Below are 26,831 nucleotides of genomic sequence, written 5' to 3' on the forward strand. Positions count from 1 at the left end.
CTCTCTTTGGAATGCTATTGTCCCAAATAATGACATGGTACCATTTTCACATTCAAGTCCTAGTTCAAAATCTCATCCTTGGTAAGGTCTCCCCTGCCCACCCAGTTAACATTGCAATCCCCCTGCCTCCCCCTTCTTTGTCCTTTTAAAATTCATAGACTTTCTCATTTTTTGATATACTAGAGGGTTTCCTTATTTGTTTATTGTCTGTCTCCTCCCTTTAGAACTTACTAGCCCACAAAGCAGGGGCTTTTGTCTTTGCTGTTGTTGTTAGAGTGATACACCTACCTCTAGAACATTGCCTGGCACATAAGTGTCCCATGATACACATTTGTTGAATAGATAAAAGCATCGGAATAACCTTTATATGTACAAGGGCAAGGGTTGTTTAAACTGTCAGTGTCCTTAAAAGCCTATATCTATGACAGGGGATATAGTACTTATAAAGCAACAGCCAATGATTTTACTTGAAAGCTCATTGGTGCTCATGGCTGGTCCTATTTGCTCTCTCCTGCCAGCACTAATTTGTATAGGTTTTGGTCCTGTCACCCATCACGACCCATATCAAGATGTGCCTGAAAATATCTGTGACTTTGGCTGAACCTAAATTCTGCATATTCCTTGTTCTACAGTCAATTTCTCTTCTGGCGGTCCCCTTCCCAGTTGGTGCAAGTTGGTTCAGAGTTTCCTGCCTAAGTCTTTGCTTGGATAAAAGACACTCCCTCACCCAGCTGGGTGTGGCTCAGTGGCTGAGCATTGACCTAGGATCCAGGAGACTGTGGTTTGATTCTCGGCCAGGGCACATGCCCGGGTTGGGGGCTCAATCCCCAGTGGGGGGCATGCAGGAGGCAGCAGATCAATGATGACTCTCTCATCACTGATCTCTCTCTCTCTCTCTCTCTCTCTCTCTCCCCCTCTCCCTTCCTCCCTCTGAAATCAATAAAGAGATATATTTTTTAAAAAGACACTGCCTCAGACTGCCTTTCCCTCTTAATCTAACCAGCAATCATGCGTTCACCATTCTAAAGCGTAAAGAATGCTCACCAAGGTTTTGAAGGCTACTCAGGGTGCCCATCCTGGAGTAATGCTCTTTTTGCCTAAACTAGCACAGGCATTTTTTTTAAAAAATTTTATTGATTTTTAGAGAGAGAGGAAGGGAGAAAGAGAGAAACACCCATCAGTGTGAGAGTGACACACAAATAGGCTGCCTCGTGCATGCCTCCTGCATGCCTCCTACAGGGGATTGAGCCTGAAATCAGGCATATGCCCCAATGGGGAATGGAACCAGCTACCCTTTGGTGCACAAGAGGACACCCAACCAACTGAGCCACACTAGCCAGGGAACTAGCACAGGCATTTGATTACAGTAGAACAAAGTGGCACAGGGAAACCCCAGGAAGGTGGGACTTAAGGATATACTCAATCAAGCATATAAAACAAAACAAAACAAAAAGATTTTACAAAATTAGGTAATGTATAAAAAAAAAAAAAGATAAATCCTGATTGAAATATTTGATGTAGCACAGGTGGGGGTTGAGTGGCAGAGGCGCCTTAAAAGGAGAAAAAAACAATTTCCAACGTAAAGTACTCTAACATATCCCTGAGAATCTCAAGTTATAAAGCACTAACGTTTTCTTCATATCAAGGCTGTTCGTGGCGCTAAACATAGCTGCTGCTTTTAGGGCCAGTTTCAAAGCAAACCGCAGCTGGCCGGTGACATGGGTTCTGCTTCTCAGCGGGCTGTTCCCTACTCACCGCTTCCCGGTTGGGTAGAACCTAGAGCAGGAATGGCCGTCCCAGGCGCAGTAAGGGTCCCGGGCCAGGCAGCAGTCGGCACAGGCTGTGCCGTAGATGTGGCAGCGATGCAGAGACACTTGGGAAAGCCCTTCGTTGGAGCTCACATACAACTGTTGCTATTAGAAGAATGATGATGATTTATTTCAGATGTGGAAGTTAAAAGAGGGCTTTCAGCAGGAACACATTATAGTATATGCCCACAAACCCTTGGATTCATTTTGAAAATAGACTAAAAACAAGAAGCGAAGTCTAGAAGGGTATAAAGCCAAAATAAATAGAATTTTCCTACGTTAATATGCCTATAGCATTACCACTTTCCTGTTTAAAGAAAAAAGCTCAGACTACCATGTAGAATGGTAATGTGTTTTAGACATTGGGATTCATTGTTCTCTGAGATGTGAGCTAATATATTACAGGTTTAAATTATGACGTTTGCTTTTTTCTTTGAATGCTGTCTCCTTGCAAAGTACAAGGCAGCTCTCCTGTTCTTCAAGTCTGGCAACCTATCACGTTGTAAATTTGAAAACAGTGAGGTCTAAAATACAAGGCATTTTTAAGTTTAGAAGAAAAAGTAGATAGTAGTACATAAAATTTTAAAAGTACATTTTTCACATGCCTTTGAAAGTGACGTATTTCTCATTAGGTGATTTTTTTGAATTATTTAGAATAGCAGTATTTGTATTTAGACACGTCTTAAGCTTTCTGTATATCTAGAGCTACTCAGCACCCTAAGTCATAAATAAAGATTTCACCCTTCTTTTGTAGGGTTATTTGGAGTTTTTTTATGCTACTGCTCCAGTTTCTTTAGCTGAGCATAAAACGGTTCTCGGGAGTTGAAGGGTAGTTTCTAACTGATGCTAAGCATTTTACAGAGGCCCGATACACATTTCGAAGTTAGCATAGGACTCTAAGCTGGAACTTGAATACATGCCCATGCCCATTCATGTGCATGCGCACACCTACATCTACACATATTTTATACATATGCTACTTAAAATTAAATCAGTGGGGACATCATTGGTCCAGCAAGCTCTGGAGGCAGGCTTCTTGGATTCAAATCCTGACTCAACCATAAACTGGCCATGAAACTTTTCTCAATCTCAGCTTCATCTTGGGTAAAACTGGGGTAATAGATCATCTACTCAATGGTTTTTGTATGAACTAAATGTAAGGGCTACCTCCACATAAAATTCTTAGCATAGTTCCTGACTCCTAAGAGCTCGCTGAATGTTAAGTAGCCGTAGTAGTAAATTATCAATTAACTATCAATTTATAATCTTTCAATTCTGTTCAATCATTTGAATCACATTTCACTCTATGTCTAATGTAAAATAATTCTTTTATTCAGATCAATTAATTTTTCAAAAATTGGGCTGAAAAATATTGATCCCCAGTGAGACATTCAAACCATAAGAAAACAATTGCATGTTTTGACAATAATCATTTCTCTGGCAACATTTGAAATAGTGCTTATTGAGTACATTGATAATAATATAGTGAATGCATCAACTTCTTTAAAAAATTTTGAGGAAATTGGTTTGAGAAAGGAATACAGATAGTTTCATTTTAGAAATTATCCTTTTTATTAATCCAACTATTATCTACTATATAGTATGTAAGAATAAATTAGACAATAAAGGTTCATAAAAAGGATAATAAAGTAGTTTGAGTAGTAGAAAAGGTACTAAATTCATGACATTTAAATATATATGTAGATATATATTACCATTGGCATTTTGTATTTCTTTCCCACTGTAAAAATAATGCTGTATGCAGTTGGACAAATGAATTCCCCCCAAAATCAAGTAATTACCCTGCCCTCTATCTAAATGATTTAATGAAACATTTGTAATTATCTACAAGATGTTGAAGACATTTAATATCAGTTTTTTCTGTGTATATGTATGTGTTGTATATTTCCATTTTATGGAATGCATTGTGACCTACAAGTTCACAACTTGAATTAAAAGTTGGAATGTGTAATTGTATGCTGAACTACTACTATGCCACACAAATGGCTTTGTGTTCATCTTGAATTTTGCTCTAATACTTTCTCTTTCCATTAAACTACTGTAAACAAAGGACTTCCCTGCTGCTGACTTCAAAGACGATGCTAACTAGGGGTCAGCTCTCTAGGACACTGGGGAAAATGACAAATGGCTTCTTGTTACTTGGGAAAATGTTTGTTATGCACCATACAAACATTTTTAAAGATGAGATCTTTAGCTTTGTTGCGTCCTATTTATTTTTCTTCATAAAATTAGTGGAGTGAAAAATAGTACAAGACTGTGGATTACTTGTTCATCTGCAACAGACCAAATATGGTGAACACTAAAATTATGTCATCAGTTGTGCTAACACATAAAATCTTTATTCTCTATTCCAAGAAAAACAAATCCGAGGCTCTTACAAACAGCAGTTACCAAAGACCCAGTTTATTTTAGGAAAGTTATATAAATTAATTTGTTTGTGAGAAAAGCACTACCTTGTAGAGGCAGAAACTTAGCTCAGTGAGGTTAAATGGTTCATTCGTAATTTACGGTCAGGTTGGGATTCAAATGCATGCCAGTCCTGCTCTGAAGCCTACTCCATTCTGGATTATACTGCTCTGGCCCCAAAATATTTGTTTTGGGGTACCACTGGGAGATGGAAGGTGCATATGTTACACATGTAGAGACCGGAACTGGATTTTTTCTTTCTGTGATCCTTGTGTATTTGCCCGTGCAGGCACAAAGGAGGTTAAACATTCCCGATAATCAGAGTCTACCATTTCTTTACCAAATCTGGAACCTGGATATGGCTTAGATGTGAAACACTCAGATTTTTTAATGACATATATAGCCCTAAAAAAAATAACATTTTCTTAGAAATAAGCATAAAAAATGCATTGCACATTTGAAACATGCAACAGCAGCAGGAACTCAGCAGAGGATTGATTACTCATTCCAAGCCCCTGAGAATGTGATGTTATAGTAGCCCAAACTTTATGCTAAATTCTTTCTTCAGAAAGATTATTTTCATTTTGGTTCGTTTAACATACAGTAATATTTGAGAATATGGGATATGCAAAATGTTGGCAATCATGCTGACATATGTATGTTCTGCTCTGACGGATTTTTGTACAAAAATAAACCTGTTTTGTCTTCACTAATAGCTAGTGAATTCTGCAATCAAAATTGAAGGTGATTTTGTGGTATCCTGTAAACAGCTTTAATTATTTTGCTAATATTGAAATTAATTTTTCAGAAATTATAAATATATTTTTTCATAGTAATAAAATTTTTTACATGCAAACAAAATTAAAACGGGATTGATTTTACCTTTTTAGATGAAATTTTCATTGTTGTTATAGGAACATGATTCTGAAAAATTAGAAAAACATTATGTTAGTTGATCAAATAATCATTAAAAATAATTTTGCATTAAAAATTTATTATCTTTTCTACTGAAATTCAAAAAATCATCATTTCTCTCTAAATGCATATGTACTTGCAAAGTCTAGCAATATTTGTCTATAATACATTTCCTCTGTGGGGAGTAAGGATGGATTTGTCACACAAATATATGCCTAAACTGAAAAAAAGGTTGCAATTATAACACATATATCAATATAGTCGTTAGAAAAAAAGGACAATTTGAGAGAATTGAAAAAAGTGTATCTTGGAATACTGAATCCAATGAGTAACTCAGGATTGAATCTGGGTACCTGGATGGGGGGCTGCGGACTAGTACCCCATCTTTTTCCACAACACAGCACTCTGCATAAGTCACTGTTGTTCACCCGACCAAATCTGTTTTGGAAAGATGTATTAGCCTGAACCATACTTATTAATCCCTTTCGTTGCAAACAAAGTAATATTGTTACGGATCTTCTTTTTAATTTTATTTTTAGGGTGAGGAAGAGGGAGAGAGAGAGAGAGAGAGACAGAGACAGAGAGAGACAGAGAGAGACAGAGAGAGAGGTGAAACAACCACTGGTTGCCTCTCGCACACGCCCGAACCCGGGACTGAAGCCCGCAACCTGGGCATGTGCCCTGAACTGGAATTGGACATGCCACCTTTGGGAGTATGGCATTTCGCTCCAAACAACTGAGCTGCACCGGGCAGGGCAGGGATCCTTTTTTTATAAATGGGATCTAGTTAAAGAACTTAAGAATTTTCTGAAATAGTAATCTTTTTGAAAGTCACTCTATTCATAACTTTAGCTGGTAAATATTATTAGTTACTTTTAAAGATTAAAAATTAGACTTGTGATAACCTGATGAAGGTCTGTGACATTTTATTTGATTAACTCAGGTGGGAGCAACCTCTCAAAATCAACTGTGCCCACAATGATTTCACTTTCTGGAGCTGTGTGTTCTTACATTTAAAAGATAAAATGGTGAGATTTCTAAACTCTCTATTGCAATAAGTTTTGATCATTGCTTAGAAATACGCACACATACAAAAGAAAGCATTGCAACTTACATTCACCTAGGCAACTTCTTTTAGTTGTACCTCCAATTCAAGTTAAGTTTATGGAAGCTGGACATATTTTCAGAAAATATTCTGAACAGAGGATTAAAATAAGAGATTGTGGTTCTGCACAGTATATAAAACAAAGTGCCTGGCTTTTTAAAGTTACATTGAGTATATTAGTGTGACACTTAACTAAGGAATTTTTTTCTATTCAAATGCATTATTTTCTTACGTGCCATTACAGTATATCACACACACTCAATTATTTTTACCTCACCTCAGAAAATGTGACACAAACACCACGTCGAAGACAGTAACTGTATTTGGTAACTGTATCTCTCAATTTAGCCATATCAGTCACTGGCACAGGCATGAGTGAGAGGCTCAAACACTTTCAGTCTCTCTTGGGCTGATGTCCCCCACGTGCATTTTGACTGACTCTATTTTTCCACTGAGAGTTTATTCTTTGTGATGATAACACCAGCATAACTCATATAACAGACCATAAGTAGTTAGCACATGATCAGAAGAACTCACGTTTCTTTAAGACCTTTCCATAACATGTATGTTTGAGTTTGTGTCAAACTCACTCAATTAACATTTCCTGATTACCAGAAAAAGATTATTTCAGAATTAAAAATGAAGTGCTGCAATAAGGCATTTTTACTATCTTCATGAGGACTTCAGAATAAGGTACTTTAAATTATTTTGACTAGCCAAATTTCCCCTAGTGAATTGAATGAGAAAAATATATACATTTTTTATATATTGTGATTCTGGTTAATCTAGTGAAACAATTTCTTTACAAAGCAAGTCATAGAAAAGGCACTTGAAAACACATGATTAATGTTTAATGAGCACAATTTTAATGCACTAATCACAAAAAGTTTATGACAACGTGAACTAGCATTAAAAATTGTAAATTTAATAACACTGAACAATTTGCCAGTTTCTCCCATTTTACATTTGATGGTTTCATTTTAAAAAATGTTTCTTCACATTGAAAATTTATTAACATCATCTAACAGCATGCCATCTTGACAATTTATGTGCTTATAAATTCAATATTTTTGGTGACTGTGGTAATGTATATTAATAAATCAATGCATTCTGAGTCCACTAAACTAAGCAAAGCAGCTCACTGGACTAGTAATAGTCTGCCAGGGTTCTGAATGCTACTTTTATGCAGTTATACGCTGACCCTAGTGTTTTGATGTCCATGGGCCAATGTTTAATTGTTTGAGTTGGAAATAGTGTAGAATTGATTCCATGTCAAAGGTTCTTTTTCAAGCCTAACAGCTCCTCTGTCTGTGCTTTTACCCATCTTTTCAAAGCAGATGTAAGGGACCACCTGAACTACAAGGACCCACTCCTTAAGGAGAGAAGCTTGTACAGACACCACAGATCTGTTTTCCAGGTTCACAGACACATAAAGAACAGGCACTCTGCCCTGAGAGGCAAGATCCTGCAGGACTCAACTTCCCTCTGTCCCTCTGTGTGCCTTTTTGTTGTGTTTTTCTTTTCTTTTCTTTTTTTTAAGTCAAATTCAAGAGCAGAAAGGATAATACAGTGAAATGTCAAGTTCAGAGAGAACATAAAATTTTGAGTGATAGACAACATTTGTTTTACTTATTAGGGTGACATTTAAATTGAAAGCAATAAAAAAAAAAGAGAGAGAGAAAACAAAGCAGTTTATCTTGAAATTCCTGCTTAAAAATGAGAAAGTTTATCTAACAATCAATAATGTGGAAGTATTTGGGTTTCAGTGGTTTGTAAAGCAAATGATAAAAGCCCTTTCATGGCAAATCTGCTAGGCCTTGACCACAAGAACTTATATTTTAAGAATAATGATGAGCAAAATTCTTCAAGTTGTGGTGACAGCTGAAAAAACTAATCCTTTTATGTTAAGATAGCTTGAAATGCATAAAAATATTTCAGAAAAATATTTGTTCTCTGTTTCTCACTTTATCTGGTGTTTTCTACCCTCAAAATTTATAACATTCCTTATTTGAGCTTAGGCAAAATATTATTTTCCTTCAAAGTGTCTGTAAGATTAAAGAATGCTGTTCATTATGCATGTTCAGAGACCAATAGAAGAGATGCTCAAACCTTAAAAACTTCCAGCTCCTCCAGGATGAGCTCACCACTGGCAGAGCTGTTAGTCGGGAGAACCACCACCTTCTGCACAGTACCCCGATCTAAGGCAGAGGAAGAAACAATGGGATGTTACAATACTTTTTTTAATGGAAAGAAAGACACTTAGACATAAGATTACTGGCTTAGATTTAAAATACTATTCTTGTGTCTATAAACATTTTCTAAGCATATCATTATGCCACTCTATGAATCATATATATTTTAGGTTTAAAAGAAACCAGTTGAGATTTAGCAATGTGTGATTAAAGCACATTTTTGAGTGTTTTGATAAAGTAGCAATACATTTCCTCCAAAATATGTTTCTAATAAAATAACTGAGATACATTATAAATATCAAGGCATTATTCTTTTAATGCATGAGCACTCACCTGTGAATTTTTAATTTGGAAAGGTAAATTATCACAGATACTGAAACATTTTTTAACTCTGTTGACAAATGTCAATGAGAAGAGTTAATTTGAACCAAGCTGGACAGGACTTTACAACAAGGAGTCATTTAGTGATGAACACCACAAATCTCAAATCTCATATCTCAAACTGTCCTCTTTTCCACAGGCAAGAGATACTCTGACATAAAAGATCCATTTCATGTTTACAGTTTCTATTTTATGAAACTGATTGAAACACTCAAAATAATTCTTCATGAAAAATAAACTCTACTTGAAAAGGTTACCAACTAAAAAATTAAAACCTGCTGGAAAAAAAAAAAAGTTTATATACAGAAGAACAAGACTTAGAGATTTTTCCAGAACAATCCTTGAATCTTATGAGGATACAAAGTATCTGATCTTAGAAGCACCTCATCTTAGAAGTTTCAAACTATACTCTGTAACTTAAAATTCATTTCTTCATACTCAAACATAAATAAGAATCCCAAAGCTTTGCAAGCTTTAGGTGTAATTTAAAAAGTGTGACTTTTTAAAACTGATTAGCCTCTTTAGAATGAGCCCTGGTAACAATCTGTACTATTTTCTTGGAAGATAAGGAATGAAAGTATATACTGAAAGTGAAAAAACATTTGAGGGTGCCAGGCAGAGACATCACAATTGAAAACTGATGAATGTGGGTGAAGGTGTTTCCCAGTTTCTATTAACAGTCCATCACCAAGAGCAGTGGGAAGTTCTGGGGAATAGAACATACCCAGAAACCTAAAATGAAATCCTTGTAATTATAACAGTTAGTGTGTGTGTGTATGTGCATGTGTGCGTATGACAGATGAGGGTATAAAAACATCTTTGTTTTAGGTCCTGTTATCAGAAAGGTCATGCTTTTTATTTTCTAAGAAGTCACAGCAGAGTCTCATGGCTCCTGCTGCAGCTTGTAAGGATCACTCCTTTCTCCACGACAGCAATGACCTCTTTCCTGAGCAGAGACTGAGCAGAAACTGTGTTTAAACATAGTCTCAAATAAAACTACATGAAAGGAAACCTTGATTACAGGGGTTTTAAAAGATAAAACTATCAACTCGGAAAATATTAATTAACTATTCTCAAATGAGACAACTGGCTCCTTTTTTACCCAATCTTAACTTGCTATGAGCAAAATTTTACATAAATCATTATTTCTTCTGAAAGAACCCACATAAACATACTTTATTAATGCCATTTATAAAATATTACAAAGATAGTAGCTATTAAAATAGTCTAAAAAAAGGTAATGCAAAACTTGTTTTTTACTCATTTGCAACAAAGCTAGAATACCTTGTTTTATTGCTTATCTTCCTATTTTAGTTATTTTTGTTTGTTTGTTTTGCTGGTAATGATGAGTAAGTTTCCATTTTATTTTAAGACCATTAAAGGGAAAGATATATTTTTTTCTACCAAGTAACACTGAATGTGAAGTTATCTGAAACTCTTGTAAAAATATAAGTAAACTTAAGCATTGGCAACAATACTGAAAATGAAGTTTATATAAAATCATAGACATGCAAGATCCATATACAGAAACAAATATTTATTGGATGCCTACTATGGGGGTGGTTCTATGATAAAAATGTATTACTTAAATCTGACTTTCAAGAAAATAAATAACCATTTTAATTCTTCTACTTCTCCACGTTTAGATTTGTATTGGTACTTTAGGAGCTAGCATTTCTACAGAGCCCTTCATTACACTGATTTCATTTTAATCATTGTATTCCAAATGATAATATCTGTTCTTATTATAATTAAACACACTAAAAGTTTTTATGCATAAATTAGAACAGTCATTCAAATTTGTGGTTTCCAATATGAATAAAATAGGTTTAAATCCCTGTGTTATTGTTAGATATCACCCTTAACAATGGTTAATCCAGTTTTTATGAGACATTCAACTTATATAGTTTGGAGGGCTTTCTTTAAGTAAAATAATACAAAATTATATATATATCTTTTCCTTTAATGGTCTTAAAAAAAATGGAAATTCACTCATCATTACCAGCAAAACAAAAAAATAACTAAAATAGAAAGGCAAGCAATAGTTTGTCTAATTTTGTTGCAAATGAGTTAAAATAATACAAAAACAGAGTTGTTTGGGTCTTTCTCAACAGGCACAAATGAGGAACTCTAAAGTCAAGGCAAATCCACCTCTTATAATTAGCCTATTTCTCTAAAAGAAGATTCTATAAAACTGGACAATGACACATTCTTTAAATCGAAGAAGTTCCATGTAATATATAGACATCCAATATATACTCTATCTTATTACTACAATTTTATCATTCAAGATCACTCACATGTCAGCAAAAGGTTGGAAAATTTCTTCCGTTGAATATAAACAAATCTACCTCTTTTTTTCATTGGCCTTCCTTCTACAGCTACCGCGATCATACACATTCTGTTTTTCACAGCCCTCCAGTTTATCTTTATACTCTCCCTACTCTCTCTGTGCTCTAAGTACGATCACTCCCTTCAGTAATACCTTATTCAAATTAAAACCCAAATCACACTCCCTGTCTTTCTCTGGATGCTCTGCAGTTTGGCATTATCCCATTTAAAAAGTGATGCTCAGAATTATACAGATTTTTTTTTTTTTTTATGATGATACCAGATCTCACTGAGGCTGGAATATGTAAAAGGCACAGCAATAGTTCTAGTAGTTCATCAACAAATTAGGTGACTGCACAGAATCTCTAGGACTTGGAGTCTCAGAAACAAATATCTCAACTCTAGTGAACAACATTTGCAAGGTTCCACTCTGGACGTCTATATTTCTGCTCCTGATTCCCACAGCCTCTAGTTCATATACTCAAGAGACAGATTTAATTTGGTCCAATTTAATCATAACTAAAGCACATCATAAACCAATATTTAGTAGACAGTTCAGTTGTCAAATGCTTAAGTATCATTTTAATCAGCTGTGGCCTGCGAAAGAGTCAATATATATGGAATCCCCCATGGCTCCTGCCTAAGCAGCCCCATGTTAATGGGATGGTTTCTTTCAAAATGCAGTCCTAGTAGACACTGATGGTTTTCTTTTCAAAACACTCACACATCTTTCCTATATAGGAAATACTTTTATTTTTTAAATATTTTTTACTTATTTCAAAGAGAGGGAGAGGGAAAGAGATAGAAACATCAATGTGAGAGAGTCATTGATCAGCTGCCTTCTGCACACCCCCTACTGGGGATTGAGCCCGCAACCCAGGCATGAGCCCTGACCTGGAATTGAGCCATGACCTCCTGGTTCATAGGTAGATGCTCAACCACTGAGCACACCAGTTGGGCTATAGGTATAGGGAATACTTTTGAGGTATCCTTGGGCTGTATCATTCACCACTAAGTAAATAAGTTGACTTGGGTTGTCTTCCATCCATTTTCACTCACTGATTCAACAAGAAATTATAGAACACCTTCAGTGTATCAGGCACTATATCAAGTATGTATGCAGAGATAAATAGGCATAGTGTTCAAGAGTTCACAGTTTATAATTTATGGTTTTCTGAGTAGCAGGTGTGTTCCCATTAAAATGTTAGTCATTGAAAAATATGCATTTTAGAATGTTCATAAAATTCCCAATTACTTATGTCTATATAAAGCTATCTCTGTGTCCTTCACTTTGAAGATGATAATGTAGTTATCAAATGTCTTCCTTCTGGGGGTAGTGAGAATGGCATTCCTTGAATGTACTCACAACATGAATCATTTTTATTGTCCTGCAGAATTGGGATAGTGCTTTTATTCCCTTGGGAAAAGTACCACACCTACAATAAAGTTACAGTGAAGTAGATTATTTTTCTTTTTCCCTTAAACCTCAGTTTGCTTGTGTGTACAATGTAAATAATAATTATACCTTTTGTGATAGATACCTGTTACTAAGGCCTACCCAGAATCACCTCCCTTTCTTTTGATAATAACACACTGAGACATTTGGGAAACAACCTCTTTTTCATTTTCAGTCTGCATAGTTAAGGAATGGTGTAACACCTTCCTGATCCAGAGAGAAACACAGGACTCAGGCTGGTCCCAAAGGGATTCCTTTGCCCAGTGATTCATGCAGGAGTAAGCACAGAACAAGCCAGGGTCCATCCATCCCTGAGAATTACATAGGTGGAAACCTCTTTCTTTCTGAGGTCAGGGCTGTTAAAGATGTAAATCTGGAGTTTTGGAGCCATCCTTGCTGCCATATGCTGAGGATTTATGTTGTGAGTACATTCAAGGGATGCCATTATCACTACCCCTAGAAGGAAGATATTTGATCACTACATTTTGATCTTCAAATTAAAGGATACAGAGATGGCTTTATGTAGACATTAGTAATTGGGAATTTTATTGACATTCTAAAATGCATATCTTTCAATGACTAACATTTTAATGGAAGCAAACATAAATTCCAGACATCATTTTAGCACAAATTCAGCTATGTCTGAGGCTGCTTCCTGCATTTCCCAGTTGAACACACACACACACACACACACACACACACACACACACACTGGTTTTTTTTGGACTAGTTTGAGTAAGATGCGTGGTCACTTTCAGTTGAAAGAATTCTGATTAATAAAAGCTACATGAATACTACATGGAAATTGTTTATCATGATGTCTGGAATATAGTATGTCCTAAACAAGTGCAAGTTATTTTTTACTTATAGCTCAGCCACTTACTAAGGAATAGATAATAGGCATACCTTGAATACATTAAAGCATTGTTACGTGAATCAAGCAAGACAAATCTTTGTATTCTGCATAATATAAACCTATGCACAAAGATAATATAGTAGACTCACTAACGCACATTAGTAATTTTAATTATCTTTTGTTTCATTGAATTTTTAAAGAAAATTCCCCAGACAAGCTTCTTTTCTGTTTTATAAATTTTATGCCACCTAAGATTTTTTCTTTCTAATATAAGAAGCATAGTAATATTATCCTTAAACCCTTCCACTGACTCCAGACAAGAGAACAGCTTGTATTTATAGCACAGCAAGTGCTGGCTGTCTCAAACAAATGACCAGCAATAGCTCATTACCCAGCGGGCCATTTGAATAGTCATTTATATATCTAATCTGCTGAATCTCATTTAAAATACCATCTTTAGGTAGTTTCCCTAGAAATTTCTGTGCCAAACTGTGTGCGTGTCACTACGATTCTGGTTGCCTAGGGATTTGGGAGGAACACTGCCTCCTTAGTCTATGAAAATATTCTCCTTAAGACCAGCTTCATGTGTGCAAGAGCTGTTCAGTCACACAAGTTTTGTGATCAGAAGGGCCCATACTTGTTTTAATGCTCTTCTCTTACCTTCTTGAAATTCTTAATAATTTTTAAAAAGGGACCTTACATTTTCATTTTGCACTGGGCCCTGGAAATTATGTAGTCAATCTTATTTTAGGTGCTGATAATTAATAGCAATTTGTACCAGCTAAGTTGGCCTTATTCAATAAAGTAAAGATCAACATACAAATCCCACAGTCGTATACTCAACACTTTTCTCCTTTTTCTCTGTCTCCATCATAGTGTCCCTAGATGTCAACCTAAGCAGCCCTAAGCATGACCCCAGAGGCAAATTGCAGGAAAATCAGCTCTACTTTATCAATTAAAATTAGTATTGAAAATGATGAAATCATTATATTTTTTAAATGACAGCTCTTCCTTTATTATAATTTTCTAAACCAATTTGTTCATTCAAATAAAGAAACATTTTAAAGTTGAAAAAGACCTGCAAAGGCTCTGTTTGGCAAATGAAAGCTTTATAGGTAAACAAAGAAGAATGACTAGATATCTAACATTGTTAGTTTCTGTAATGAGATCTTACCAACTGGCTGCCTTATTTCATGTTAGTTAAAATATATATTCATAATAGATTTCTTTTTCTGGATAGGTGATCAACTGGCTGCTATATCCTTTTAATTGTATATTTAAATTTGAGAATAAAACTGAATCATTAGTTTATAAAATCTTTATTAGTAGTTTAGTGAATATACTTTTAAGAGGTGGCAGTTCTATTCATGAATGCCCCCTTGTTACAAAAATATATATAAAATATTTCTAAACTAGGTCATTTAGCACAATTTCTCACACTTAGCAAAGCTTTTCACACTTAATAGGCAATTTAAATACTGTAATGTGGACACTTTCAGCTTCACCTCTTGGGGCAGTTAGAGCACCAACTGGTCATCAATGGCATCTCAAGTGTCTGTATTTGAGGGAGGCCCTTGGAAAGGCAGAATCAATGAATGCTATTATTCAGCATCTCCCACAGTGTGTTGATATCAAAAAGTTTGTAGGGTCAAATAAATTTGGAAGGTACTGAATTAACTTAAGTTAAGCAGGTTTCTTTGCTGCAGAATCTTTCAAAATGATTAAAATACATTTCTGCATTGTGAGGAAAATATAGTATTCAGAGACTTTGCTAGTACCATTAATTCATGTGATTCCTAGGCACTTCCATCCATGTTCTTTTAGATGGCCATGTTATATAATACAAATAGCTTTCCAAAGTGTGGCACTCAGCTGACCTCATCAGAATTACCTAGGGAGTTTAAGATGCTGGTTTCCATGTCAGACCACAAGCATAATTTTTGAAAGTGCTAATTTTAAATAAGCTTTACAGAAGATATATAACAAACATTTGAGAATCACAGAAGATGAACAGTATAGTTCTTTCTAACCGATTTCATTTCTTGGCAATTGTCTTTATTTGTCAAAAACAAAAAGCTACTAAATTATTTTTTACACATTTTGTTTTTTGATTTTATTTCTGCCTAAATACAGCTAAAATAACATATTCTACTAATGCATAAAGTTAATGACTAATTTTCAATTCACTGAAATATGCTAAGATTGTCCCCAAACAAAATTATAATTAAAAGTTTCAGGTATTTTGAAAATAAACGTATATGCATGATTAATGAAATTACAAAAATACCCTCTTAATCTGCAAACATTGAAATAATAATAAAACCTAGAATTGGCATGAATATAAGGAAACAGGTGTTTTAAAGCACATTTGGTGAAAATATATTCAGAAAAATCTTTCTGATGGTCAATAAGGCAGCTGGCTACGATGGACTAACTAATGCCAGGATAGCCTTCTCACAGTTAACTCTAAAACTGGACAAACTATATGAGGTAACTCCTTCTAGGTAATGAATAATAGGAGAAGACAAAAACAAAGGAAACTCACAGGAAATCTTTATGATTACCCAACTATTTACTTGGGAATAATTTCCCAACAGAGGTACAGAAAGCTGGTGTCCCAGTTTTGCATAGTGGTCCCAATGAGATGAGGAGAAAGATACAAGAATTTTGGGGCAGCAGAAATTAATGAACTCTGTGGCACATGATATCAGAGAGAAGGAGCTGCCAAGAAAGTGGATTCCAAACTCCTTGTAGAAATCTGCTGTGAGTCTGTAGCTGATTCCCGGACTATATATATTCAGGATGAAACTACTTAAGGCTTAACAGATTGCAGCCACTATAGGGAGAATGGAATAGACAAATTATAGGTTGAGCAGTTCTGGGGAAGAATAATGCTGGGTGAAGTTGGAGTTCTGGCCCTATCACAGTAGACAGATCTCATTAACACCTTGTTAAAACTCCTGGCATCCAGTTGACACAAGAAAGGCTGAGCCTAGAAGAGTAAGTGCCACATTCTAGAGTAAGACTTACTTTAGGTCTGTCCTAACAAAACCTGAAACCAAGATCTGATAAGACATACAAGAGAGAAAGTTTGGACTTAAAACTAAACTACAAAAACTGAAATAAAATATTAACTCCATAGACTTAATAGTAGAGATTGAAAGAAGAGTCAATGAACTTGAATTCAAAGGAATAGAAATTACCCAGTTGCAAGAACACAGAGAAAAAAAGATTGAAGAAAGTGAAAAGGTTCTTTTGGGTATGTGTAATGTTATCAAATAGTCTAATATATGTGTAATTAGAATTATGAAAAGAAAATAAAGATATATTGAGGAAGAAAAAATACATGAAGAAATAATGGCTGAAAACTTCCCAAATTTGATTTTAAAAATACTATGTTGAAGATCTAGGAAATCAGTGAGATCTAAGCTGAATATAAGTAAAAAAACAAAACAAAACAAAAACACAAAAAAAAACAACAACTATACCTAGGCAGATTATAGTTAAGCTTCTGAAAACAAAAGATGTAGAAAAAACTTTGAAAGCAACTAGAGGAAAAAGACAAGTCATGAGCGTAAATACTGCTGACTTTTTATTAGAAACAATGAAGGCCATATGATAATGGAATAACATTTTTTAAATGCCGAAGAAAAAAAAGTTAATCCAGAATTCTACATTCAGGGAAAATTTTTTTAAGAAAATGAAGATGAAAACAAATATTTTTTATAAATAACTAAAGATAGACAAGGTTTTGTCTACAGATCTTCTGCATTTGAAGAAATGTTAAAGGATGTCTTTTAGTCTAAAGGAAAATAATAAAAAATGGAAACTTAGGTCTATAGTAAGAATAAAGAGAACCAGACATGACCCTCTTTCCATCAGAGCTGATTGATTGGTTTGTAGATATATTTTGTCACTGCTGCAGCCAGTTGCAAACATAAGAAAAATTGACATAATGACAAAGCTGATTCTTGCTCCCTCCTAAAGAAAACAGATTGAAACTCCAAAGAAAGAAACTGTGATCCTAGTCAAACCACATCTAAAACCACCCTATTATTGTGATTTTCAGTTATGTGAACTAATAAAACTTTAAGAAAAAGGAAACAAATAAGCAATGACATTTCTGAGAATCTCAAGTTTAGGTAAAATATCCCCCCCCAAAAAAAAATAACCCAGCAGAGCTAATTTGTGACATCTTACAGAGTGAAAAAAAGTCAGTACTTAAATTTAATCCCTCCATATGAGTAGGGAATTATATTTTATTTTTAATTCAGGAACATTATCTTTAATCTGCAATTCTAAATTTCAAAAGATTTTTTTTTTTTTTTTTTTTTTTTAAATTTCTTGGGAGGCAAAACCTATCCTGACTTGAACTCATTTGGCCGCAAAACCTGACCTGCTCTTACTTGAGGCTATTTATAGTCCTTATTTATTACACTTGGTTTGAAGATTTCTCTCACTACAGAAATAGCACTGGGTATTTCATGGGGTGTGGCCTAAGGTCCTAAAGCCATTTCACCTAATATATATATGCACACTTATCTTTACATTTTCAAATACTTCTGAATCCCAAAACACATTTGGTTTCAAATAAGAGAATATAAGCAAGGGTTGTTTTTCTTTATACTTTCTTTTTGGTTTTCACTTATTATCTATATTTTAAAAATAAGCATATTTAATTTGAACAATAAAAATAATTTAAGATATATAATTAAGCAAAACTATAGGTAGAAATCATGTTCTGGTTAAAACTAACACGATAAAAAAAATTAAGTACTCAAAACACATCTACTAAAGGTACTCTACTAATTCAGGACACTGCTATTGAGTCTGCCTAACGTCAATTATATTAGAAGAGATACAACTGGTCAGTACTATTCCCTCATATGCTGAACACTGGGTATGCATGTAACTGCTCTATGATGGTTTTCCTTCTGCAGTTAGCTCTCAGGAGAAGATATCCATGACTCATTAATAGCCCCATTAATGGTGGTTCATACACCACTACTGGAAAAAAAACATGCCTACTCTCCCAAACCTGCAGTAGTGTCATCTATTTCTATTTTATCCATTCTGGTCTTATATTTGCAAATGGTATAAACATGAGCAAACCTGCCTCCTGTAATCCACTTTATTTCTCTATAAAATGTGGATACAGCATTTGCCTTACATACCTGACAAGGCTGTTCAAGATCAAAGGAGAGAGCGTATGTGAACATTCCTTGTAAACTTTAGACAGTATAACTAACATTCCTCTCCATAGCCTGAAATTGTCCTTCCTTATTCCCACTCTGCCTGTGACAAATTATTTACTATTCTTATGCCTGCCAAACATTACCAGCAGATTCATCTATGGTCTGTCATTAAAGTTTTTCTCTCAATTTTTCTTACTCTAGTGTATGCAAATGTAAGTAATAGCGTAGAATAATTATGCACATATTATTATTTGCTGGCTTCCTTCCAGAAGAAAATGAACTCTATGAAAGAAGAGACATTTATGTTTTGTTCACTGTTTATGGCTAGTGAATAGAATAACATGAGGATTCTTAATGGAAATTTTAAACATTATTTATGAATGCATATATATACAGTTATATATATTTATATCCAAAGATATGCATGATTGATTTCAATAAATATATATCTACTCTATAGGTGGATGTGTATATGTACCTGGTAAATGCTTACTAATTTCTAGGCAGTATACTTGGGGTTTTACATGCATCATCTCTTTTAATCTTTAAAATAAGTCTATAAAGTAGTACAATTAAGGAAACTAGGTTTAAAGATATGTAGCCTGGCCAGTGTGGCTCTGTGGTTGAGCGTCAACCTGTGAACTGGGAGGTGGCAGTTCGATTCCTGGTCAGGGTACATGCCTGGGTTGTGGGCTCGATCCCCAGTGGGGGCATGCAGGAGGCGGCCAATCGATGACTCTATCTCTCTCCCTCTCCCTTCCTCTCTCTCATCATTGATGTTTCTATCTCTCTCCCTCCCCCTTCCTCTCTCTGAAATCGATAAATAAATAAATATATATATTAAAAAGATGTTATATAACTTGCTCAAGGTCATAAAACTGATAAGTGATAGAGGACAAGATTTAAACCTAGGTCCTTTGAATGTCAAACCATGTACCCTAATTCTTATCCTAGAATATATCCAAGAATAACTTATTATAAATATTCTAATAAGTTATTCTGTATTTAACAAGGTTTGGAAGAAATCCCAACCAAAATTACAATTGGTTGAGGATAATCTCTGGAAATTTTAATTTGCCATAACACACTGCATATCTATATATAGAATTTTATAGATAAGCACACACATGCTTGTATCCATTACTGCTGTGGAAAGCTTTGAAGTTAGATATTTAATAGGTTAGTTGAAAAGTAGAGTTGTGGGGCAAAGTTGAAACAAAAATCTTAAGGCTAATGATTTTACTAAACTGACAATTAACAAGGAGTGACTAAGTTTTAAGTTTGGATTTAGTTGAGACTTACCAAAAAAATAAAATAAATCAGAAAACAGCAAAATGTGTCTATTAAAATTTTTGACCTAATTATTTATTCAACTAAGATTTCTGTCTTCATGAAAAATATCTGCTGTATCTAATGTATCAAATGTGTTTAATAAATTTACAATATAATATGTTTGATTATTCTGGTTTTAGAAGCTAATTTCACCTGTAAGGTTTAAGAAAAACATTATAATTCAATATCAGACAAAGTTATAATCTATCAACATACGAGTTATTATAGTTATTTCCTGGTGACACAGTTAAAGAATGCTCAAATAAGATCTCAGAAATCACTAAATTGTTTTAGGAATTTGTAAATTACTAAAATTTATATATCACTTTTCAGTATCCCTTATTACATTATATATCATAAATCTTTTACTTACATTTTGAAAATAAACAAGTGGACTTACTTTAATTTTTTTTTTTTTAATGCAGACGTATGTAAAGTTCTATGTAAAGTTTTACTGATGCTACACAAAATGCAACAACTAAATTTCCAAAGATGTAAAATTGAGGTTAATTGCTTCTATTTAATCCTTTATCATTTAGGAAAAAAATTACTGAAATTAATGAATTTTATGGTCACAAATTGACTTATTTTCCTGTACAATTTATTTATTTATTTATTTATTTATTTATTTATTTATTTATTTATTAATTATTGATTGATTGATTGATTTCAGAGGTAGGAAAGAAGAGGGAGAGAGAGAGGTAGAAACATCAGTGATGAGAGAGTCATTGATCAAGCCCACAACCCGGGCACGTGCCCTGACTGGGAATCGAACCCCGATCGCCTGGATCCTAGGTCGACGGTCAACCGCTGAGCCATGCCCGGCCGGGCCCTGTACAATTTTTAAATAAGATAGGCTGTCTTGCATTTGTCTTCAAAGTTTAAACCACGTACGGAACATCCACCTAAGGAGCTGGGCGCTCAGGAAAGAAAGAGGAGCACCCCCTCCCTTCCCGCTTCATTTGGTCATCTCCCAAACCGCTGCCCACGTTAACCCCTTCCTACTGCCTCCTGTTCACATCTCATCCTTTCCCTGGGAACAGTAATTCCCCTCTCAAACTTTGCTGCTCAGTTAGAATATAGGATATTGAGGAGAGCCGCACATTATAAGGACAGTCAGATGTAACTGAACCACATCTGGTCATCTCACCACTGCTCCTTTCTTGCCAGCTACTCTCTTTTCTTGAGGCCACCATAACATTATTTCCTCTTATTCCCCTGTTACTTTCATGGTAACTTTCTCCACCTTCTTGGTAATAACTTTTCTTTTCCTTCTCTTTAAGTGAGCTCCCCAGAGTAAAATCCTTATCTGCATAGTCTCCTAGAGTGACCTCAAAGAATTGTCATGGATTCAGCTAACACCTCCATTGCTATTCACTCCCATATCTCCATCTCCAGCACAGCCCTCTCTACTAAAGTGTTATCCACAATAACACCCTCCTTGAATTAGCCACTTCAGTGGTTCACCAAGTTTTTAACTCAATGTGAGACAGACATGTTCTTGAATTTAATTACTGTTCCTAAAAGCTTCTTAATCTAAGGAAGCCATTTAACCTCTCAAAGCCTCAGTTTACACAACTGCAGAATGGTAATAATAATTCTATCTTATTGGGCTGCCTTGAGGTGTTGAGAAATGTATCGTAGGTGATATATTCAGTGTCCAATACATAACAGTCATAGGAAAGGATAGGTGTGCCATTCAAAGGGAATTCATTACTCTCCAAGTCTGCTTGCTGATTATATATTCCTTGATCAGTGAGTAGTACTTCTTTCCTGGTGTTTGCCAAGCCACAAATCTATAAAACACTCTAGACACTTCTCCAATCTCCCATCTTTCCCAAATCAATTTGTTATCATCTGGTCCTTTCCTCTTCCTGAATATCTCTTGAACCTGATCATCTCTTTCAACCTCTGATTTTTAATCCCTGTTTTAATTTAGACTTTCATGATTTGTTACCTATAACATACAAAAATTCTTTTAACCAGCTTTCTTTTTATCTGTAATGTATCCGTAGCATTACCAAAGTGATCTATCTAAAATACATATGGGCAATGGCTGACCAACTCTAAGATGACCCCTAATGAGTCATGCCTTGTATAACTTCTCCCCTTGAGTGCAACTATAGTGTGTGACTTGCTACTAATAAATAAAATAATGCAAAGATTATGGTATGTCAGTCCCATAATTAGGCTACATTATATGAGCTATTTTAGCAGACTGAAGAGAGAGACTCTGCTAGTCTTGAAGAAGCAAACAACCATGTTTTGAATGGCCAATGAAGAGATCCACATGGGAGGGAACTGCGGGTGGTCTCCAGGAGCTAAGAGCCTCATTTCTGCATCAGTAGGGAACTGAATTTTTCCCCAAACCATCTGAGTTTGGAAGAGGATCTTGAACTCCAGAGAGGAATGCAGGCTGGCCTACACTTTCACTGCAGCTTGTGAGACAGCAGAGAAGACAGCTAAGCATTCATGTATGGAAACTTAGATAATGTGTGTAGCTTTAAGCCCCTAATTTTGTGGTAATTTATTATGCAGCAATAAAAAACTATTGCAAGTGTGTATCAGTATGCCAATCCCTTCCTGGACATTACAGATCCTTATATTATAGATCTTAACAAATTTCTCTATGAAGACTTTACAGTGCTCTTTCCCCATACTTCTCTTTGGCTAATTCTCTTACTCTTTCAAGTCTTTGCTCAACTATATAACCTTCTCAATGATGCAAACCCTGAACACACATCTCCCTTCACCAGTTCTGTTATTTTTAATAGCACTTATCAAGTTCAAAGAGATTATATAATTTGCTTATGTATTATGGTCATTTTCTCTTCCAGTAGAATGCAAGCTCCACAGGGCAGAGATCTTAGTCTCTGGTTCACTGAGACTAAGCACCTGTAAGAGTGTCTGTCATATAATAGGTGCTCGCTAATATTTGCTGAACTGAATTGAATTGCCTCTTCCACATGAGCAGATTCTTAAAAAAATCTGCTGTTGCTATTATTTTTTACATATAATATAGCTTTGGCATGCAATGGGCTCAATACATTCTAATGAGTGAATAAATAATATCTCTGTGATATTGTTATGTTATTCTGTACTGGTTGACAAAGAGCTATAAAACATAACATATATTTTTGCATTAATCAATAAGGGCTTTGCCAGAGTTTTAAAACACCAGAATTTATTATTCCTTATTTTAGAAATTCTTAAGAGAAGCCTCAAAATAGTTTCATTCTACACTTACAATTAGGTTAGAATTCAGAGCCTAGTTACATTAGATTTCTATTGCTGCTAAAACAAATTACCAGCATTTTTGTGTCTTAAAACAATGTATGTTTATTATCTTAGAGTTCTATAGACTAGAAGTCTAACATGGGTCTCACTGAGCTAAAATCAAGGTGTAGGGGTGAATGCACTCATTTCTGGATGTTCTAAGGAGAATCCACTTCCGTGCATTTTCTAGCTTCTAGAGACCATTCTAATTCCTTGGCACGTGGTCTCCTTCCTCTCTCTTCAAGGCCAGCTGAGTCACATCTCTCTGATTACATCTCACTCTGATGATGGTGGGAAAGGCCCTCATCATGACTGCTTTTAAATAGCCATTGCAGCCCGGCCGGGCGTGGCTCAGTGGTTGAGCATCAACCTAGGATCCAGGAGATCGAGGTTCGATTCCCGGTCAGGGTACATGCCCGGGTTGTGGGCTCGATCCCCAATGACTCTCTCATCATTGGTGTTTCTACCTCTCCCTCTGCTGCCCTCTCCCTGAAATCAATAAAGATATATTAAAAAAAAAAAAAGACGTCATCGCGAACCTTTTTTGTTCCAATTTACATTTCATATTCTAAAATAAAATACTTATCTTTTTAAAAAACATTTATGCTTGTTTTCTACAATTCGAACTCTTCCCAGTTCAACAGAAAGATTTTTACAAAATAGCTTTCCACAAAAACCACCCCACAACTGACATCTAGCTATAGATCTCCTTTGGGTAGTCCTATAGAAAGGCCTGGCCTTGCTGAGTGGTAGCTGTGGATTCCTCTCCTGGGATAAAGGCTGCCAACTATGCCTCAAGTAAACCTAGCAGCACATCAAGGACATAGTGTGGTTATTTCTTCTTAACACATGACAGAAGTCTTTACAAATGTCTTTAGGCTACAAATTATCTTACACTCATATAAGAGTTTAGGGTTAAATGAAAGCAACATACAGGGAGGAGGTTTGACTGTGGTTGTTTTCTAGTCATGTAGGGAAGCATCAGTGGTTAATAGTAAATAAACCAGTGTGATCGAGCAAATCAGAGCTGCATCTCTTCCTGCTGAGAGGCACTATCTCATTGCCTGATATTCTGAAATCCTCCACATATGCCAATTGAATATCCAGAATCCATTTTAATTAAGTAAGTGGAAGCATGCCAAAGAGATTCATATGTGTTTGGTGAGTGTGTAAGACATTTTGAACACAAATATATGTCCCATTTTAAAACAAATTTGGAAGGTGACAAGGTTTAGTGGTGCATAAAAATTAAGGTGACGTCCTACCCATTTTTGCTTCTCTTCTCTCCCCCCACATATTGCTTCCTTCATTCCTAAATACATGCTGAATAACATTAAAATGTATCACATTCATAGATTAAATTCTTGCATAGTTAATTCAGACACAAGCCCAGTCTGTTCCAAGGCTTCTCTGTCACCTTGTAAAATGAATCTTGTTCACACATAAGACAAGGTGACAACTTGTGGATGGTGAAACTGAGTGATATGACTCAAAGAAAGCAATGCCAATGCTAATGTTGAATGTCGACATATCAGAAATATCTTCACATATGTGGATTTTAATTTATAGTAAAATGAGAAAAATATAAATTAAATTACTTTAACTTCATAAAAGAAAAATACTATAAAGTATATGATGATAAATGAGGTAGTAATGTGGGAAAGATAAGTGCTTAAGATGTAAAATCAGACAGCAAGAGTTTATATTTTAGTTGTATCATATACTAAATATCTATATGATTTTAAATTATCTGAGCTTCTGTGCAAACATGGTGAAGGATAAGTGCAACTCACTCACTCATTTATTCAAATAATATCTACTGAGTGACAACTTTGAGCGATGCACTGTTCTAGGTACTGAGCATATAGCTATGATTAAATTAGACAGATAACCTTGCCCTCCACGGAACCTATATTTTTTCAATTCTTCACAGGTTATTTATAAGGGGTAGGTGAGAGTCAATGACATATCTGGCAAAAGGTAAGCACTATAAGTAAAGTTAATTAGCATCATTATAATAGTAATACAATAAAATAGTAATAAAATCAGAAACCTGAAAAAGTACACTTATTTGCATAAGTAGAATACTAAATAAATGAATGGTTAATTCAGGCAAGCTAGCAACACTAACATTTATATAATCATTATATGAGACATTATGAGGTCTTTAAAATATATTTCTGACTATTAGCTTAAAGAAAAATTATTCTTTTTGTAATACATCTTCTTTAGCAATGTCATATATTTATTTTTGATAAATTATCTTTTAAAGGTAAAATTTAAATGAGAACATTTGTATCTGGATTAGCAATCACTGTATGAGCTATCTTCCATTTTTTTGTTTCTTTTTTTCACATAGCCCTTTTGCTACTCTTCTACATGATCAAGCAGTCATCACACCGTGATTTATGATCTTTCTTCTATCAATTCAACCATCTTTCCACTCTGTTTCATTAATATTTCCTACTGTGAAAATCCCTGTAGAATCCTTGGTAAAGGATCAGATGTTTCCAGACTCTGCTTTGGAAAGCAGTGAACCACAGTGTTATTAAAAGCAAGTGTCTTATAAAGGGATTTGTTCCTTAGTCCTAAGAGAAGGGGAAGTCTAGACATTATCCTTAGAGTGACATTCATGCACAGCTTCCAACTGACAGTAGTATTTTGTAACTCAAATGCACCGCTCCAGCTATCAAATTTTACATGAGATATTTTTGGGAGTTCTTTAAAAGTCCAAATGCCTGGCTCTGCAGTTCAATAAGTGTGTCATTCCAAGAGATGTGACTGCCAAAACTAGTTAGTCACTATGAAGGTAGTTACCCTATAATGCTACAAGGCAAACACATTAAGTCTTTAGTCACATTTGTGGCACATACTTTAAAACTCCACATTTTCAAAGAACGTACAGGAGCCAACATTCCAACTTAGTACCCTCCCAGTTAAACAGAAGCTAATAAGAAGCATGAAACCATATATACTATATAAGAATTTTGGCAGAACACCACATGTATCAACCTTATATTAAAAATCATAATGGCATTAAATCATCCTAAACCTCTAACATCCATTCATAAGAATACTCACATTCTTTCATCAGAAACCACATGTCACTCTGATTCATGTATAGTACTAAAAATATAAATTTGACAGAATGTGTCAGAACTTGACCCAGGCACTTAAATATTTTCATAGTTCCAGAAGCAAAAGAAAAACAGGCAAAAATGTCTTCACTGTGCTGTAGTCAGCTTTGAAAAAATGGCCTGGATGTAAGCAGTAAGTGAAGTTAAAATAGAAAAGCTAATCCTATGAGTGCCCTTGTCTGCTGTTTTCAGTCCTTTGTAAAGATTAAAATTTCTTAAAAAGGAGTAAGAAACATAATAATACATGATTTTAAATACTTTTTTTTCAAAATGTGATCTTTTTTAGAGGGGATAGTTGCAGGAACACATGGGAAAGTAATTAAGTAAACTTAGATTTTAGTTTAAGTTTTAATAGGGTAGCAAAATAATTTTTACTCAAGATAAAATAATAAATATTTATTTGGGTCACAATATAAATTT

At 34.9% G+C, this 26,831-nt stretch overlaps 1 protein-coding gene across 1 annotated transcript in view; it reads right to left on the reverse strand.

Annotated features, from left to right (window-relative positions):
• Positions 1-26,831, reverse strand: part of SEMA3C (semaphorin 3C) — a 164,585-nt gene that overhangs the window by 14,575 nt on the left and 123,179 nt on the right. The window contains exons 13-15 of the mRNA XM_081147554.1: positions 8,365-8,453; positions 5,118-5,159; positions 1,756-1,913 (exon numbers count right to left, since the gene is read on the reverse strand). Of these exons, the coding sequence (XP_081003680.1) occupies positions 1,756-1,913; positions 5,118-5,159; positions 8,365-8,453 (289 nt within the window). The remainder of the gene's footprint in view (positions 1-1,755; positions 1,914-5,117; positions 5,160-8,364; positions 8,454-26,831) is intronic.

Source organism: Miniopterus schreibersii, assembly GCF_964146895.1.
Source record: "Miniopterus schreibersii genome assembly, chromosome: 9".
Lineage (NCBI taxonomy): Eukaryota > Metazoa > Chordata > Mammalia > Chiroptera > Miniopteridae > Miniopterus > Miniopterus schreibersii.